At 43.2% G+C, this 19,887-nt stretch overlaps 1 protein-coding gene across 1 annotated transcript in view; it reads left to right on the top strand.

The window, feature by feature from the left end:
- LOC141779829 (CUB and sushi domain-containing protein 3-like) overlaps positions 1 to 19,887 on the top strand; it is a 269,514-nt gene that overhangs the window by 98,065 nt on the left and 151,562 nt on the right. Inside the window, exons 25-30 of the mRNA XM_074654862.1 lie at positions 258 to 460; positions 2,255 to 2,446; positions 3,881 to 4,019; positions 6,400 to 6,587; positions 6,926 to 7,120; positions 10,809 to 10,925. Of these exons, the coding sequence (XP_074510963.1) occupies positions 258 to 460; positions 2,255 to 2,446; positions 3,881 to 4,019; positions 6,400 to 6,587; positions 6,926 to 7,120; positions 10,809 to 10,925 (1,034 nt within the window). The remainder of the gene's footprint in view (positions 1 to 257; positions 461 to 2,254; positions 2,447 to 3,880; positions 4,020 to 6,399; positions 6,588 to 6,925; positions 7,121 to 10,808; positions 10,926 to 19,887) is intronic.

The raw sequence follows: 19,887 nt of genomic DNA, 5'->3' as shown, positions 1-19,887 counted from the left end.
TCTCTTCTTTGACTCAATTTAATCTTGCCAAGTTCAGCACCCGTCCTGCTACCCGTCTGGAGAACATTTGTTTTTGTTGTATTTGAAATGTGCAAACGAACACAAGCATCATGAATTCAGCTAAACGTGAGTGAATGTAATGCCATAGAAGCTGAAATGATCTCAGTCTGATCATATGTTAAATGCAATGACTTGACTCAAACTGACTGAAATGAACTGAAGCCAAACTAATACCCCGTTGTGTTCACCCCTCCCAGTCTGCAGTTTCTTGCGTTCGACACCGAGGCGTCCCACGACATCCTGAAGGTGTGGGACGGGCCTCCCGACAACGAGATGTCTCTGAAGGAGGTGAGCGGCTCGCTGCTGCCGGAGGGGATCCACTCCACTCTCAACATCGTCACCATACAGTTCGAGACAGACTTTTACATCACCAAGTCTGGCTTCGCCATCGACTTCTCCAGTGAGTATATCCATCCGAGTAGTTGATGATGCTTTCTGTAATGTGTGTGTGCTCTTAGTGAGAGTCTCTGAGTTTAAACACATCAGGTACCCAATGTCACTAAATCAATATGAAGTACGTAACGGTTGTATTCTGCATAACTTGAGAATATGTCATAAATCTCAAACATTTCTTTTTCAAATTGAACATAATTAAATTGAATAAAACTGTCTTTTAATGTGAGTGTCTGTTTATTCAGACGTATTACGTGTTGTCACTAAAGAGCATGCTAAGCATGTGAGGAGGATGTTAAAGGTTAATACCATGTTGATTTATAAACACTATATCCCCTGATGATGTGAGTTTATCAAACTGAAGTATGGTGAACATTTCCTCCCACCGTGTGGATCTCTCAGTATTTAATGTAAGTCTTGATGAGCTTGGAAGTCCCAGGTAGTTCACAGTTCGCTGCTGGCGGTCTGCTAATGCTCTCTACATGCTCTGCTGATGAATAGTTCCAACACTCAGCAGTTCATAACACCTCACGTCTGCTGTGTGTGATGGCTGTGTATTTATTTCATTTTCTTTAGTACACAAACATAATGTAAAAATCAATTCGATGGGATTCACTGCATGCGTTTGAAGCTGGAATCGATGGTGGAGATGCAGACTGCACTTAGAGAGCGGTCGGTCTGCTGAAGGCTGGATGTCACAATCTCAAACCTGCTGGTGTTAACTTCCTCTGCAGACCTTCTGCAGGGAGTGACGGCGTCTTATGGACGCGACCCAGAGAATTTCTGAGGATATCGGTGTATTCTTGTGTAGTTTGAATCTGTTTAAACCATTCTGAAGATAAAGTTACACTTACATTCACTGTGTATGTAGGATTAGAGTTAGGGTTATCACGTGTTTCACACGTTCAACCTTTTATGCCGATATTTTGAAGACAGATAATCAAATATATTGTAATGAGTTCATCATCTATAAATCACATCATATTCTATATGATCACATGACCTTTTTAAGGACCAGTGTTTAACAATTAAGGAGATCTATTGGCAGAAATGGAATATAATATTAATAAGTATGATTTTATTAGTCTGTAATCATTTGAAAATAAGAGTTGTTGTGTCTTTGTTACCTTAGAATGAGCTCTTTATATCTACATAGGGAGCGGATCCTCTCCACAGAGGCTGCCATGTTTTTACCGTAGCCCCAAACGGACAAACACTGTACGGAATCGAAAACGTTACTCGCCGTCGCTCTCTCTTTCTCTCTCTCTCTCCTGCTTCACCACTCACTTCCCACATACACACACACTCTGAGCACTGGACCACCAGATCCTACACACTGCTCCTTTAATTTCACATTTGTATTTTTTCAATATGTTTTACTTATGTACTTGTTACTTGATGAATTTTCTCTAGATGCATATATATTTTAGAAGAAAGCAGCAACAACACGAGGCTGCAATAAACCTAACTGTGTTAAGTCTCTCCATAAAGTCTATCGTGGGAATATTTGAAGAATCCATCAGATTGGACCAGATCATTGTCTTTGCTCTGGGCTCCACAGCTGTGGTTTAGGAGAACAGATTAGGGAAACACAGCAGGACTCTGACTGATATCAGTCAGTAATCTGTTCTGTGGTCTGACTCTGTTTGAGCTACGGTTTCAGCTCGGCAGCTGTCTACCGTACGATACGAAACTCATCATTGATTCCATGTGCTTTGCATGCATATGAGCGATTATGTATGTGTGTGTCATGTGTCTGTGTGTGTGTGTGTGTGTGTGTGTGTGTGTGTTTGCCCTTCAGGTTCGCTTGCGACAGCTTGCAGAGATCCAGGTATTCCCATGAACGGTAGTCGCAACGGGGAAGGGCGGGAGCCCGGCGACTCGGTGACCTTCTCTTGTGATCCGGGATATGAATTGCAGGGGGAGAGCAGAATCACCTGCATCCAAGTGGAAAATAGATACTACTGGCAACCCAGCCCTCCAAGCTGCATCGGTGAGAAACAGGGATGTAGTGTGAGTTAGAGAGAGAGGTGTATGGATTGAAGGAGAGAGAGGGAGAGAAGGAGGGATCAGAGGGAGAGAGATGGTGAGAGGGAGGTTTTCTATTAACTGGCTGCAGCAGAGACTATAATTCTCTCTCACTGATGTCTTAAGAACATGTGCAGGATAAACACGACTCTTCAGATATGTTTGAGTCGTTGCCAACTCTTATGTGGACAAATCCACTTCTGTAGCCAGTCAGAGACGGAGTACTCTCCCAGCACATTGTCTTATTAGAGCTTAACAGCTAATTACTTAACAATGTAATTAGAAATAATTACACTAAGTAGGTCCAAAGAAACCTAGATGTTGCTGCCAACAGGTCTCACTGAGGCTTTTTTTCCTGGCCAGGGAAGAGCTAGGCATTGTGCAATTACAAGATCACACGACTCAGCATTATGTAATGACACTAGAAGCACGGCCGTGTGAGTGAAACTTGATGTAAATGTCAGCTTTCCTCTTCTAACTCGAGTGTTACCACACCAAATAAGAGCAACATACTCATCAGCGTGTTACCAACACTTCTTCATCGTGAAACATGACAGCTGGCAGTTTATTCATCAAACTCCATGAATGACAAGTAAAGCCTTTTGTGAGGCTGTGAGATGATTTAGACACAGAGAATATCAGAAAGTATAAAATCATGTAAACATAATCCATCCAGGTCAATCCTAGAGCAGACATGTCCATATGCATTAATTGATTAAGTTGTCTTAGTGTGTTGTTAGTTTCATTTCTGCCTCAGTCCCAAGAGATCCAAGAGTCACATATCAATAAGCAGTAGAGAACATGATCAATATAATCACATGACCAGGAGCAATAAGTAAAGTGAAGTCAAATTGATTAATGAAAGAGTTGCAGAAGTTCTTCATAAAGAAGCAGAAAGAGGAGATCCATTTTGTTTCCAGTTAAAGGTTCATCCTTCATATTTATCATATTGTACAACTACACAAAGAGACTAAGTTTGTTTCTGTGTGTGCGGTGCCGACCTGTTAAACACTGAATAAAACTCTTAATAGGCTACACCAGAAATTAATTGGAAAACGTACCAGAGAAATCCGATGCCTTGGTGAGACAAGTGCCAGAGAAACGTCTCTTGTAATCACAATGTAGAGAGATATTGGCGTAGTCTCTCTAATGCCCCGGCGCTGGCCCGATGTCATCGTGGTTCCCGGGTGCTTGTTGCTGATAAAGGACCAGAAAGGTCAAAGAATTTCAGTCAATTATATTTAATGACCTACAAGAGTGCATTCCTTACCTCTACGTCTCAAACTGAATCCAGCTCAGCCAGAGACGTCTGCAGCAGCTCAGACACATTTAAAGACTTTCTCTGTGACCACTGTGGGAACTTTCTCATCCATTTCTTCTTCTTCTTTTATCGCTCAAGCTCCTTGTGGTGGGAATGTGACTGGATCTTCAGGATTCATCCTCTCTCCCAACTACCCAAACCCCTACCCTCACAGCAAAGACTGTGACTGGCTTATCGCTGTCCACTCCGACTATGTCATTTCCTTGGCTTTCATCAGGTAAAATGTCCATTTTACTTGTTTAGTTGCTTTTAGTCATGACTACAGTAGGGCTGCTAAAGTTAACCTGATAATAACGTGTTAACACAGATTAGTTTTAATGCTACTCATTTCTTTAACGCATTAACACTTCGGTCTTTGGGAGGTTGTAGTGGACTCAGTTAGAGGGAAGATATCGGCATCATACGACACTAGAGAACCTGATGAATCCATCGGTACCAACCATGGTACCACTACCACTACTACTACTACTACTACTACTACTACTAATACTACTGTTATCATGTTAAACTACAGAACCTGATGAATCCATCGGTACCAACCATGGTACCACTACCACTACTACTACTACTACTACTACTACTACTACTACTACTACTATTACTACTGTTATCATGTTAAACTACAGAACCTGATGGATCCATCGGTACCAACCAGGTCAGACTAGCTGGTCATGAAGGAGGTTAAATAACGCTTCAAACTTCAGCTAAATGTTGGAGAGGAAAAACTGTCATGTCCATGTTCAGAGGGGTCCCTTGACCTCTGACCTCCAGATGTGTGAATGTAAATGGGTTCTATGGGTACCCACGAGTCTCCCCTTTACAGACATGCCCACTTTATGATCATCACATGCAGTTTGGGGCAAGTCATAGTCAAGTCAGCACACTGACACACTGACAGCTGTTGTTGCCTGTTGGGCTGCAGTTTGCCATGTTCTGATTGGAGCATATTGTTTTATGCTAAATGCAGTACCTGTGAGGGTTTCTGATCAATATCTGTTATTGTTTTGTGTTGTTAATTGATTTACATTAATAAATATATACATACATTTACATAAAGCAGCATATTTACCCACTCCCATGTTGACAAGAGGATTATATATATATAATACTGGACTAATCTCCCTTTAAGGTTCATTTAAAACAGATACAAACAATGTGTGATTTATTTGCGATTAGCTATGGACAATCATGTGATTAATTGTGATGAAACCTTTGAATGGATTGACAGCCCTATTCATAACGTAACACAAAACAACACTAATAATGTAGTTTAGGCAGATTTAGTCACAGTGTCATTATTTCCATTTTAAAGGGTTTGATATATTCCTCACGGTGAATCACAGAAGTTGATTTAATTTGAAACAATCATTAAAAGGAAAATCCTGAAATATCCGGTTTCTCCAGGATGTGAAGAGTGGATGCAGTAAAATCTACCAGAGACGGTGAAAACAACCACCTGGTTGTCCTTTAAGTCCATGGTCCAGTAGCTTACAAGATGAAGCTTTCCCTAAACCTGCGCTATGTTTGTAACCTACCTGAATCCGAATGGAGTCGCTTCTCAGTGGCTGCACAGCGGCTCGGGGTGGTGCTCTGGAATTGCTTGTTTTCTGCAGTGGAACCAGCTATAACATCATCGTATTGAGCAGAGCTGGCCATGTGTGTTAAGCAGAGGACCTGAGTTTGAGTCCAGGTGTGTTGGGAGATAGGGGGGGGAGGGGTGTTCCTGCCGCTTTGCTGTAATGTGGTGAAACAAGATTTGTGGATGAATACTGTATACTGCAGGCAGAGGCGTGTTATGAGGCTGAATGGTACTCAGACCATAAGCTTTACATTATTAATTGCAATGTAAATATGTAGCCTGGATCCTGGCAGAGAGAGAACTCCCAGATGGGCCCGAGGGCACTTCTCCCGGGCCGTGTTGCTCTTGACTGAGTATTATTTTTATAGTCGTTTCATGAAGGGCTGGAGAAGGAGCATATGTGCACCGGCTCTTTCTCCCCTCTTGTGTTCGTGTTCCTCTTCTCGAGGTGAAGGAGAGACATTCTCCATGTTTCTGTTTTGTCCTTCAGAACAAACATCCGATGGAGTTATAGCACAATGCTGCTTCCTCCCTTGGGAACACCAAATGAAAGGATGGAGTTATGATTTTAAATTGGAGTTGCCTTGATCCAACTCAAATGCAATTATCTCCAAGCTATTTACATTTTTGTCATAAACCACGCTCATTATTTTGAAAACAAATGCTCCTCTCTCTCTCACTGCGGCGTGTGATTTGATATACAGCGCTACAATATGAAACGATCTTTTCACACTGCATTGCCGTCGCCGTCTGGGAAGATTTTGTGCCAGCGCAGTGTCACAACAATTTAATCTCTTCTCACCTCTTGGGGGAGATATCTTTTTTTATCTCTTTGTCTGGAGAGATGCAAAACAAATCGCTTGGCGTGACTCACTTCTAGCACTGCGGTGCACACTCTCATTCTGAAGCCCTAATGCATTTCTAAATCTCACACACAATCTGTACAATCTGGTGGCTAAGACTCGGCAAAATAATAATTGTTTTATCTCATTTGTGTGTTTCTTTTCACTCGTCGCAGCTTCAGCATCGAGCCCAACTATGATTTCTTGTATATCTACGACGGACCCGACAGCAGCGCTCATCTGATTGGCAGTTTCCAAGACAGTAAACTTCCTGAGAAGATTGAGAGCAGTTCCAACTTCATGTACTTGGCGTTTCGCAGCGACGGCTCTGTGAGCTACACCGGCTTTCATTTGGAATACAAAGGTACTCTGAGGGCTTATGCAAGTGGGATTTTATATGCATGTTCACAGAATAAGTGTATGTATTACAGCAGGGGATTTAGTTGGATACATATAGAAATGAATCAGAAAATAATGTCTTTGAAGCTCGCTACTATAGACAACGACTTGTTCTAGTGCTGACGCCAGCTGAGAGACTCCCTCATACATCTCCTCCATGTTTACTGGGTTTCACTTTTTAACAAGTTCTGTAGAGTTAAATCAAACACAACCTTATTTCTACCTGTTAATCAGCGAGCCCTCTCATTGTAGACACGTTGATTACTGTCTCTGCTCTAAAAGCTTTGTTCTGTTGATTGGCAGCTAAACTGCGGGAGGCGTGTTTTGATCCGGGGAATGTGATGAATGGCTCTAGAATGGGTACCGACTACAAGCTGGGATCTATGGTAACATTTCACTGTGAGGCCGGTTACCTGCTGCAGGGCTACTCCACTCTGACATGCATCATGGGGAACAGCAAGAGACCGGAGTGGGACAGAGCCAAACCCAGCTGTCAAGGTGAGAGGCAACACTGGTACATTAACACAAGGCCTGAGAGCAGAGAACTGCACTCCAGCTGTGTGGTCAATATTTGATACGATGTGATACCAGGACTGTGCTGAGTTAAAAATGAGCTGCAGTGTGGCCTGCAAGAAAAAACAAACCCAAATCATATTCTACCTCCGCCAAGGCCGAAGGCCGAGGAAGGAGGAAGGAGGTCATGTTCTCTCCGGCGTTGGTTTGTTGGTTTGGAGGATTACTCCAAAAGTCACTGATGGATTTGAATGAAATGTTTTGGAGGTGGGGGGGGGGATTCCGATCCGCCTGAGCATTAAGACCACAGGGTAGAACACATCCGCAATGTTACTGATGACGTGCTGATGACGCGACCTTCTTCCTCTTTCTCAGAGCAGAGAGATACAGTACGTGTGTGTGGGTGTCTATGTGTAGAAACACACTCTTGTGTCCGGTCATTGGGTGTGTGTGTGCATTTAGTTTTTTGCTGACACTCCCAAAAGGTAAATTACATTAAACTATACCTTTTTGAGTAACTGGATATCAAGTTTATTAATACTATAACTTTAAACATTAGATAATATAGTTTTACAGAGGTTGAAATGTACATTATGACATAAATATTCTGTTCAGAGGGAGAATGACTTCATTCTCTGCTCAGGTAGACATTACTCCTTCGTCGTTCTTAGACTGGAGAATGTTTTGTACATTACATTGTTTGTACCGGTGATATATTTTCCCTCCAATAGATTTTATTGAGCCTGTTTCAGCGAGTCAGAGTGTGAATGAGTTTCTGATTTCTGGCGGGTCGGGGGGGAGAGCTTGGAGCACTTTGGACAACGCCGAGGTGCTAGCTGTTAAAACCAAACAAATGATATACAAGGCGCTGACTTCACAAGAAGCGAGGCAGCCTTCGTGGTAAAGTAGATTAACAGACTGAAGCATTTGATTATCTTTGATTGTAAATATAAAAGCCAGAATGTGTGATTGGTGTAGAGAGTCTACCTGGTCTGAACAATTAGTGGCTTTAAACTAACAGTTACAGCTACCTCATAAAGTGGTGTTGAAAAATAGTAAATTTTTATAGTTGTTGGTATTTTATAGTGTTGCAAAGAACATAATCTACCGTATATATTTATAATTTGTTTGTTATTCCCAGCCAGATCTAAATTGTAAGTCATTTCCCAGAGCTCTTCAGTATCACAGTGATCCCAGTGTTCAGGAGAGAGGAGAGGGAAGCTGTGAGGAGTTAGAAGAGAACGACCCAGCGCTCCTCCCTCCAGTAGAATAATACTCTGATCTGCCACGGCTGAATTACCATTCATCTCTCACTTTGAGCAGCGGGGGGGAACCGGGGCACCCTCTCTCACACCGGGGAGCTGTTCATTACTTTTACCGTTGACACCTGCGTACCTTCAGCGAGCAGCCCCGGGGTTATGTGCTTTACTAAAGGGTCCATCGGCATCTCTCCGTTTAGTGTTTGGACTGATGACTTAACAGTCTACAGGCTAGATGGAATGGCTTCAGCTGCCCCGGCATATGGCCGGCTCACATCCCAGAACATCATTTAGCAATTAACTGAAGTTGGTGATATTTCCCCAAGAAGCAAAACACGCAGCTCACTTTCAAAAGTTGGCAATCGCCAATAAGACAGCACCGAGCACGTTCTCATGAACACAGAGAGAGCCGGTGAGAGACAGACAGGGCCGGACGGCCGGGAAAAACGTAGTGGATGTTTTGACGGCCCACTGGGATCTGTCCTGGTAAACCACTGCTACAGTAGCAAACACCGGGCTGTGGTGAGAAAGAGTAAGTGGTGATTGAGTGGGAGAAGCACTGATGCTCTGAGCTTGTATAGTGTTAGTTAGTGGAGGGTTATGCTAAGGAGGACTCCAGTGCGTCATCGAGCCATGATTTCAGGGCGTTTCAGGCCCACCCAAGAAATCCTCAACACACAACTCAGTACTACGTAGTTCAGTCTTTTCTAACCTGAATAATGTGTTTAGAAACAGATGTCAGATTTGACTCCACCCAGACTTTAAACATGTAAAACATTGGAACGTCTTTATTTGCAGTTAACTTTCTCTTTGTTTCTGTGTATTCTCATGTTTTTAAAAATGCCTCATATACTGTATATTATATATATATATTCATCCTGTAAGAGTACGTGACAAATAAAACTCTAGAATCTCTTGAATCTTGAAGATAATCTGATCTCTCTGAAACTGAACACGTGGACATCTTAATGGCTTCCTGATTCTCAGTATCATCATATGTATAGATATATACTGTACAATCACTCAGCTGTTTTCTGGAGGACTGAGGTTAAACCTGCCCATCAGTCTCTTACAGAGCAGGTTGCCCTCTTCTCTTTAGCACCACACTGACCTGTCAGGATGGAGCCATTACAGCCTAGAATCCCCTCGTCTCCGTAGTGCTGCTCTGACCTGCTGAGGATTGACAGTACGGCGTGGCCTCCTTCCCACCAGCAGCATTCTCAGATTCCTCACCCACCACGAACGATACCGCGGCTGCCGTTCCGTCTGACAGATCGGCTTGAATCAGAGTCCCACTTGCCGTCATCACATATGTTTGATTACATGCCTCTTGCTACTCCAACAACCAAATGTGGATAAATTGCTGATCCATCTTTCTACATTAGCGCCTCTGCTCGCCTTTTGTTCATCTCCTCCTGCGCCGCCTGCTCCGTGGAACAGCAGCAGTGACACGTGCATTGTGTTGGCCACAGAGGGGTTCGGAGCAGCTGGTGACGGCCTCCCTCCGACAAATGTGTGCGTGTTTGTTTACCGGCGAGGCTCCCCCACCTGATGGCTCGGTCCGTGAGGTCTGAGGAAACTGCATTAGAGGGCCTCTTGGCAAATTAGGTACATCATTAACAGCTTAAGATAGGACTCTGAGATACGACGCAGGTGCAGGACAGACCGCCGCAGCTTTACTGATAACTTCAGAGTGCCTACGCCGTGATGATGATGCTGCAAGTAAAGTGGGTTTTTTATGTGGAGCTAATAGTTTTCAGAGGCAAGTGATGTCCCCCCCCCTCCCTTGTGGATAAGGTCATCATACCTTCCCGTGGCTTTAGTAGCACTAACTGTGTTACTGCATCCTAAGTAGGATGGTATATACTTCCTGTATATACAGCAACTTCAGAACCAGACTAACTGGACTTTCTCTGTGCGTCGTCTGCTGACTGGAAGCCTGTTTCAGCTGAAGAGTTGAATCCTGAAACATGATGCTGGGCGATATGGGCTGATTAAAGTGGAGGCGTGTGGAACTTCTGTGATTGTGTGTTGTGTTGATTGATGGTGTTTTTACCTGTTTTGAAGGCTTTTCCTTGCTGCTTGTTTCCCTTTTGGGTTTTAACCCTGTAAACACAACTCACACTTCCTTTTCTCTCCTTCTACAGCTCACTTTGTTTTTATAAAATGTCCCCAAAGTGTCTCTGAAGTGTCAAATTATTTTGGTTTGTTGACCAAAATGATATTTGTCAGCAGCTGAAGGTTTCAAAGGTGACCTTTCATCTCATTGAGTGATATGAACTGCTTACCTGTGCACTTTAAATGGATTTGCTGATTGTATTTGGTTGCCTCATTTCCCCAGGTATCGTGAGCCGGTTGTTGTTTTCACATTTGTTAACTGTGTTTCTCTGTTGCTTCCCTTCTCGTCCCCACAGCTCCCTGCGGAGGTCACTTCACAGGTTCAGAGGGAACCGTGCTGTCCCCAAACTACCCACATAATTACACCAGAGGCCAGAGCTGCGTCTATGACATCTTCGTCCCCGGGGACTTCGGTAAGCGTTTCACGCACTATTTTCACAGCGTTGCAGGAAATTGTTATCCGTTCAACGGCTGCTTTATGGTGCTGTCTCCAGAAATATTTAGACTTCAGAGATGAAGCAAGAGGAGGAGGCTAAGAGAGCTAATCGTCGTGAGTTTTCTGTTAACGATGAGGAGAGAGGAGATGGTCATGGGTGATGGAGTACTACCAAACTAAATGTTCTTTTCCCCGTAGCGCTTTATTTGTCTTTCATGCCGTTCGGTGTTTTGTGAGTTTGGATCGGTATGCTTGAAGGTTCCAGCCGTCTGCTGCTTGATTAATATTCAGTCCCTGTTTACATGCTTCATATCTGACAAGTGAATTGACAGAGAATCACGCCATCGGTTACACTGAGTAGACAAAGGTCAGTGAAGGCCACAGCTATTCCTCACAGTGGTGCGTGTCTAATGAAATCCCATTTAATCAATACATACTGTACATGTTAGAAGTCCATACCAACAAACTGCTGCCGGCTGTTTCCCTCTCTTACTGACGGCATGACACCACCTGAGAAACACAAGTGTTGTGGCTCCAGCGAGAGGCGTTAAAGCAGAATAAGATCAGAGCAAACACAAATTGATTGTGTTGACATGAAAAGTGCTGTGCAGCGTAGGTAATGGAGAGGAAGGTCAAGCAGCGGAGGGCTGTGGGAAATAGATGGAGCAAGCAAATTCACAGGTTTCTCTGAGCGCCTCTGTATATACATAATTCAGCATCTCAGATCTCCAGAAGACCTCGATGCACTTCTGCTCAATATTCCCTGTTAGTCACAAAGAGCTGCAGAAGTCGTAGGCAGAGGTTTTATTCTGTAAAGCCCCGTGCTTATGAAACACAGATTAATCCCCTGTGTGATGATCCAGCCCGACAGTTGACATCTCCCACTGCTCATGGAGAGCAGGAACCCACAGGTTCTTTTATTTATTTATTTATAGATATTGCATATAAATGCAGCCTTTGCTTAAACTGCCTGCAAAAGCTTAATGGAGTGTGCAAGTCGCCAAGCAACATTCCCACCTGCGCCTGTGAGTTTCTTCCAGGGCGTGCAGGCACCGAGGCTACTGAACAGTCCCGCTGATGATAAACAGGACTGTTGTGGTCGTGGCTTGAGGGAAATCTCTTTTGACTGTCGTAGTCTAACAAAGCAGCAGGGATTCACAGCCTGGTAGAGCAGACTCAACATGTTTGGACAACACTAGCTATGATGTAACAGGAAATCTTAAATTATCTACACTACGTGTCATTTCACGAGTTACATGGGAATCTTTGATTTCAAATCTAGAGCCAGAACAGATAACGCCGCTCTACCAACATCATATCACTAGTAGTGAATAACAAGCCCTCCACAGTTTCTACTGTAATGACAGAGCTTATTTACCTCCAGTATGAACAGCAGGAGGTGCTTCTAGGAAGCTAGTCTTTGGCTCGTCATGCAGCGACAGCACTACCCTGACAGGATTTAAGAATTAAGAAACAGAAAGGTGACTAGCTGACTTTGAATGGAAGGTCATGGTTTACTGAAGGTTGGCAGTCTGAAAAGCATCCGAGGCGCTCTGATTGGATCTCTGAGTAGAAGTTAAACATCCTTTATTTATGAATGCGTGTAGAGATACCGATACCGGTATCGGAAACACATAGCATGCCGGCCTATGCACCGATCCAATACCATAAAAATCAACTTGTTTAACCGGAAATCAGTTCTTCTTCTTCTTCGCCGCTCCAAAACAGCGGCTTCACTGTGCTGTTGCCCTGGAGGTATAACGGCCGCCACTAGCTACTACTGTTTTAGAGCAGCGAAGAAGAACTGACTTCAGGTAGTTTGTCACGTGACGACAGTAAACAACAACAGAGCGGTGCTGGTGGAGACGGTAACGGTAACGGTAACGGTAACGGTAACGGTAACGGTAACGGTAACGGTAACGGTAACGGTTACGGTTACAGTAACGGTTACGTCACGGTTACGGTAGTCAGAGAGAGGAAAAGGTCAGTTGAAACGGTGGAAAATCCAACAAGTAATACGGCGATATGGACGGTGTGTATTTGCTTCTGTTTCCGGGGTGACGGTACCCGAGTAGGGGGGGGGAATAATCCAAGTTATTATTATTAGGGCCCGAGCACGAAAGTGCCAGGACCCAACGGTGTCCTGGCACGAAGTGCAAGGAACCTATTGTTTTTCTGCAGATTATTATTCTTTTTCCGCTGCAAGAACGCGTTTTTGACGACCTTAGCCATCCCCAAAACTCACGAAAAGTGGAGTATGCGTCAGAACTGGTGGGAAATTCAATGTTCTGGAGTGACTGGGCTCGGGTGTCTCCAGGGGGCTCCATAGCGCCCCCTAACGTACGCAGTTTTTCCGAGAAAGTTTCTTCGATCTTCACGAAATTCAAGTATGTCATTGCTCACGCCCTCATACCTGGATTAAATGATTTTGAGATTTCTCCGGCAAACAGGAAGTCAGCCATGTTGGACTTCCTGCGTGATTTTAGAATTTACGAACGCATATTTGAAGACTTTAGGATGCACAAAAATTCATGAAACTTTACACACACATCCAAACTAGTAATTACTTAATTTTAGTGGTGAAATTTTGCTTGGGCGTGGCATGTTGGCTCTCTAGCGCCCCCTTATGTCTTTCAGATTTTGAACATACCTTTAGGTGCTCGGAATCTCATAAAATTTGGCAAAATGATAGACACCTGTGAACTTTATGTAACTGCATAGCCATTAGGCTCAGTGTGTTTTTATTTGGCTCTATAGCGCCCCCTAACGCATTGAAATTATAACTTTGTCAAAATTGATCCGATATTCATGAAATTTGGTATGCATATCCCACTCATCATTTGAAACATATTCCTCATTGGGTTTCATTAGCCCCGCCCACCCAGAAGTCGGCCATATTGGATTTTTATGTCATTTTTGCGTTTTATTGGCCGCGTACTTTAACGAACTCCTCCTACAGATTTGATCATATCGAGTTGATATTTGGTCAGGACCATCTCAAGACCTCGAGGATGAAAAGTTATTAAAATGGTGAGCGTTCACTTAACGAGCGGACCGTGGCGTGGCGGCCATTTTGAGCCATTCGCCAGTTATTGTAACTCAACTGTACATAGTCCGATCTGCCCCAAATCTCTCAGGTATGATGTTGCTCCAGTACTGATGACATGTAGATGAAAAAATATACTCATAGCCCCGCCCCAAGACGTTAGCCCCGCCCCCTTTCATATCTCATGAACCGTTTATAGTAGAGTCTTGTGGGATGTGTCATATCACTCAGCAGAGAGTGGGTTAACCCTAACTCAACTGTACAGAGTTCGATCTGCCCCAAATTATCATTTGAAACATATTCCTCATTGGGTTTCATTAGCCCCGCCCACCCAGAAGTCGGCCATATTGGATTTTATGTACGATTTTCCCAATTTTTGCGTTTTATTGGCCGCGTACTCTAACGAACTCCTCCTACAGATTTGATCATATCGATTTGAAATTTGGTCAGGACCATCTCAAGACCTTGAGGATGAAAAGTTATTAAAATGGTGAGTGTTCACTTAACGAGCGGACCGTGGCGTGGCGGCCATTTTGAGCCATTCGCCATGAAACAGGCAGTTAATGTAACTCAACTGTACATAGTCCGATCTGCCCCAAATCTCTCAGGTATGATGTTGCTCCAGTACTGATGACATGTATATGAAAAAATATACTCATAGCCCCGCCCCAAGACGTTAGCCCCGCCCCCTTTCATATCTCATGAACCGTTTATAGTAGAGTCTTGTGGGATGTGTCATATCACTCAGCAGAGAGTGGGTTAACCCTAACTCAACTGTACAGAGTTCGATCTGCCCCAAATTATCATTTGAAACATATTCCTCATTGGGTTTCATTAGCCCCGCCCACCCAGAAGTCGGCCATATTGGATTTTATGTACGATTTTCCCAATTTTTGCGTTTTATTGGCCGCGTACTTTAACGAACTCCTCCTACAGATTTGATCATATCGATTTGAAATTTGGTCAGGACCATCTCAAGACCTTGAGGATGAAAAGTTATTAAAATGGTGAGTGTTCACTTAACGAGCGGACCGTGGCGTGGCGGCCATTTTGAGCCATTCGCCATGAAACAGGCAGTTAATGTAACTCAACTGTACATAGTCCGATCTGCCCCAAATCTCTCAGGTATGATGTTGCTCCAGTACTGATGACATGTATATGAAAAAATATACTCATAGCCCCGCCCCAAGACGTTAGCCCCGCCCCCTTTCATATCTCATGAACCGTTTGTCGTACAGGCTTATGGGAGGTGTCATATCACTCAGCAGAGAGTTCCTGTTTTATTCGTTAAGGGTAGCCCCGCCCCCTACACATTAGCCCCGCCCCCTTTCATAACTCATGATCCGTTTGTCGTAGAGTCTTGTGGGAAGTGTCATATCACTCAGCAGAGAGTGCCTGTTTCATTGGTGAAAGTTATGCCCGCCCCCTACACATTAGCCCCGCCCCCTTTCATATCTCATGAACCGTTTGTCGTAGAGTCTTGCGGGAGGTGTCATATCACTCAGCAGAGAGTGCCTGTTTCATTGGTAAATGTTATGCCCGCCCCCTACACATTAGCCCCGCCCCCTTTCATATCTCATGAACCGTTTGTAGTAGAGTCTTGTGGGATGTGTCATATCACTCAGCAGAGAGTGCCTGTTTCATTGGTGAAAGTTATGCCCGCCCCCTACACATTAGCCACGCCCCCCTTCATAACTCGTGAACCGCTTGTCGTAGAGCCTTGCGTCAGGCGTCGTGGCGCTCGTCAGAGTTTCGGTTTCGCGGTGCCCGGCCGCGTCGGTCGGCGTCCCGCCAGCAACCCCGACCCGTGAGCAGGGGCGAGGGCCCTTTCATAGCTGCGTGCAGCTCTCGTTATTATTATTATTATTATTATTATTATTGTGAATATTACACCCCGCAGGACAAATGAGCATGCAGGCTGTCTACTGAGGAGACTAAGGAGCTAAGAGAATACAGAACTGTTATTTATTCCTAACTTCATTTATTTATGTTCTTTATAACTAACAAACTGAATAATAATAATAATGGATTTATTCATGTTTTACATTAAATGCTTTAACCTGAGCGAGGCCACACAACAGAGTCATCACATCACATCCATACAGTCAGGAGTCAGTAGTAAACAGCTGTTTAATAATGATGATAATAATAAGAACTATATCTTTTTTTATCACGCTGGTATCGGATCAGTACTCGCTGTCCGCAGATACCGCAAGTTCAGGTATCGGGATCGGTATCGGAAAGGAAAGATGGTATCAGAACATCTCTAAATGCAAAGATAACCTTTATTAAACTTGACTTTATTAAACCTTTATGCACTTGATCCGTGCATTAATAAAGATTATTGACTTATAATCACATTAATAAAGATTATTAACTTATAATCACATTAATAAAGATTATTAACTTATAATCACATTAATAAAGATTATTGACTTATAATCACATTAATAAAGATTATTAACTTATAATCACATTAATAAAGATTATTAACTTATAATCAAATTAATAAAGATTATTAACTTATAATCACATTAATAAAGATTATTAACTTATAATCGGCTGCACGGTGGTGCAGTGGTTAGCACTGGCGCCTCACAGCTAGAGGGTTGCAGGTTCGAATCCGGCTTGGGACCCTTCTGTGTGGAGTTTGCATGTTCTCCCTGTGTTAGCGTGGGTTTTCTCCGGGTACTCCGGTTTCCTCCCACAGTCCAAAGACATGCAGGTTAGGTTAATTGTGGACTCTAAAATTGCCCGTAGGTGTGAATGTGAGCGTGAATGGTTGTATGTAATGGTTGTATGTCTCTATGTGTCAGCCCTGCGATGGACTGGCGACCTGTCCAGGGTGTACCCTGCCTTCGCCCAATGTCGGCTGGGATCGGCTCCAGCCCCCCCCCGCGACCCCTAACGGGATAAGCGGTTGCAGATGGATGGATGAACTTATAATCACATTAATAAAGATTATTAACTTATAATCGCATTAATAAAGATTATTAACTTAAAACCAGAGTAGATGCTTTTCAGACTGCCAACCGACTGTATACCATATAAACCTAATGTACTGTATACCATAGACTTCCATCCACAGTACGCTGGACAGTCACTGTGTTTTTTCAGATTTTTGACTTCAGTATCACCGACACCACGTTTCTTGTCTCTCTGTTTTCTTCATTATTAGTTTTATTTTCATTGAGTTATTGAACTGGATCATGTGAGTTAAATTGCATAAACAATAAGGTTAAGTAATGTTTGCAGAGTCCATGATGTGAGTGTTTTTAACCTCCAGGTAAAAGGCTACGGAGATAAATAGTGTTTCGTCTGCAGCAGCTTGGCAGCTGAGTGTAGCCTATAGGCAGAGTGAGAGCAGAAATCACATTTCACTGTCTCGTATACAGGTAATTGAAATTTGTAAGCGCCCAGGGTAGAGTATCAGACGTGTATCCGAGCCCGTCCCTAATATGACCGATAGCGTACCGTAAGCCTTTGAGACATTATGTCAACCTGCTTGAACTGGCGGGAAAAGGTCAAATAACATGTCTGACTCCGGCCCGGTGACCTGAGGGATTTACACCGGGTCTGGTATTATGTGGATATACGTCTTCTGCTGTCAAGACGGAGCTACGAGGGCAGTCCGGGGTGTAAATACATATATATGAATATGTTCTTCTCTGCTTCTTCGTCTTCTCAGGAACAGGAACAGGTTGAGAGGAGGAAGCAGTACATCTAAACTGAATGAATCACGAGCTCTTTATGGTTATTATTAGACTATTTGATAAAGTACAGTGCATGACATCACATCTGAGCTGTACGGTTGCCAGCGTGGCAACCAGCCATCAGCTGCAGGTCGTCAGAGGGAAAGATATGTTTGAATTGTTGATCATCATTTAATTGATTTCACTAAAAACAAAACCAGTGTCTTCCAGTAGCGTCAGCGACGATGTCAGATGAGATGAGCGGTGATAGACAGGGCCGGCACAGCTCGGCTGTATTTGATGTGGATAAACAAGCAGAGCCGGAGAGAGCTCTTCATATTTGAGTAGATAATAAACACGTTTTTTGATTTCATATTACAATGTGTAATGTTGCCATGTTCCCAGATCGGGGCAGTTATCTCACAGATGATAATATTACTGTATCACAGGTTGCTGTTTGTGTCAGAATGAGTCCGTTAGCAATGTTTCTGCTGGCTGGTGAAGTAGTGACAGTTCACCGTCTACCAGAGTCAATAAACGCAGCTCTCTCATTGAACGTGAAGAATTCAGCATTCTTTATTAGTTGTAGTTGTTGTTTGTTTTTATAGAAGTGTAAAAAGTGATCGCCAACATGGACAACCAGATCAAATCCAGTGGTTGATGGTGGTTCAGAGCTCGTTGCCCGGGGCAACGGGGCAGCTTTTACTTTCCTGCCCTGCGATTCCTGCGTTACCTACGACTCTGCTTCTCTTCTGACTACATGATTTTTGTGTTCATGCAGTATGACTAATACTGATGATATAATCAGCTTCTTTTTCTGTTTCCTAAAAGCACACTGTGTGTTTTCAGATAGTCAGTGCAGAGGAGTGATAACTGAACACGTTGTGTGTGTTAATACATGTGTTGGATGTTGTGTCATTATAGTGGTCTGATAGTACTGTTAGTATAGATTGACTGTGTTGTGTCCAGGCTGTCATGGTTTCTGTCTGACTGATTGAACAGACCCTGTGGATAGGTGCATACCTCCCTGTATGTGTCTGTGTTTTCCTTTTGGACCGTATTCTGCACCTGATATCCTGACATAATGTATGCACATAATAAACAGCCGTCCACTCCATCATAATGCACCACAGTGTAATCTAGTTCAGTCCTGCCTGAAGCATCACCTCAATCATACAAATACGTTTGTGTTTGTGCAGAGGACTGGCTGGCCTGCATGACATACCCTATATTTACAATGTGGATACCTGCTTTCTGCTCCTATCCTGTACATTTATGAACTGTATTCCAGTTGATGATCATAAAAATGATGATAAAAACAAGCTGGCAGTAGACACTGAGTGGAGTCAGTAAAAAGGCTCTACATTCATTTGTGAGCCATCATTTCTCGGTAGCTTAACACTCGTGCTTACGCGCCGTGCATATCTTATTTTACTTTGCACCATTCAGATGTCATTAAGGTACAATGTGCATCTGTCTTGCCCTTTAATGTTTAATTATTCTGTCAGAAATAATGGTTGCAGTCATATTTCAAACAATAACTGCTTCTTTTTTTAAAGAGATGAATTATTCATGGCACTCAACCTTTGCCTTGGGCACTGCTGGTAAACATACAGACGTACTCTGCCCCACAAGGATTCACTCTTGTTCAAGCGGCTACTATGGAACTTTTTATGTCCTGTACTTGCACCAGTGCATTGACTTTTCTTATGCAGTTCACAGGGATACACATTTATCTTTGACAAAAATGCCAAACCAGTAGAGGTGAATTGGTAAATGGATTTTTAGTTTGTATAGTTTGTATTTTGCAGAGAGGATTTGTTTGTCCTTGGTGAATGTTTGAGGGCTTCAGAGGTGAGACATTTCTTCCAATTAGCAGGACTCTCCATGCTATTTGTTGTATATGGATATCTTTCCTTTTACGAGGCAGTATGATCTTTTTTGTTTAGAATTGAATCGTGCATGAAATATCCCCGATGAGATGAATCTACAGTCACCCCAGATATAATTCACTTTGTTGATAACCTTTGAACATCAACTGTGGATCCAAGAAATCTCATTAACATTGAGATGATTGTCAGAAGCCATTTACATGACTGAAGTTGAAAATCGAGGCTACCTCCTGATAATATCATAATATATACTTCCAACTCTCAACCTAATTTTAACAAGGTTATGTAACATATCAAATATCATAACAC

This window comes from Sebastes fasciatus, chromosome 12, assembly GCF_043250625.1.
Source record: "Sebastes fasciatus isolate fSebFas1 chromosome 12, fSebFas1.pri, whole genome shotgun sequence".
Lineage (NCBI taxonomy): Eukaryota > Metazoa > Chordata > Actinopteri > Perciformes > Sebastidae > Sebastes > Sebastes fasciatus.
The sequence above is the reverse complement of the archived record's forward strand: the minus strand, read 5'-3'. Positions and strand labels throughout refer to the sequence as shown.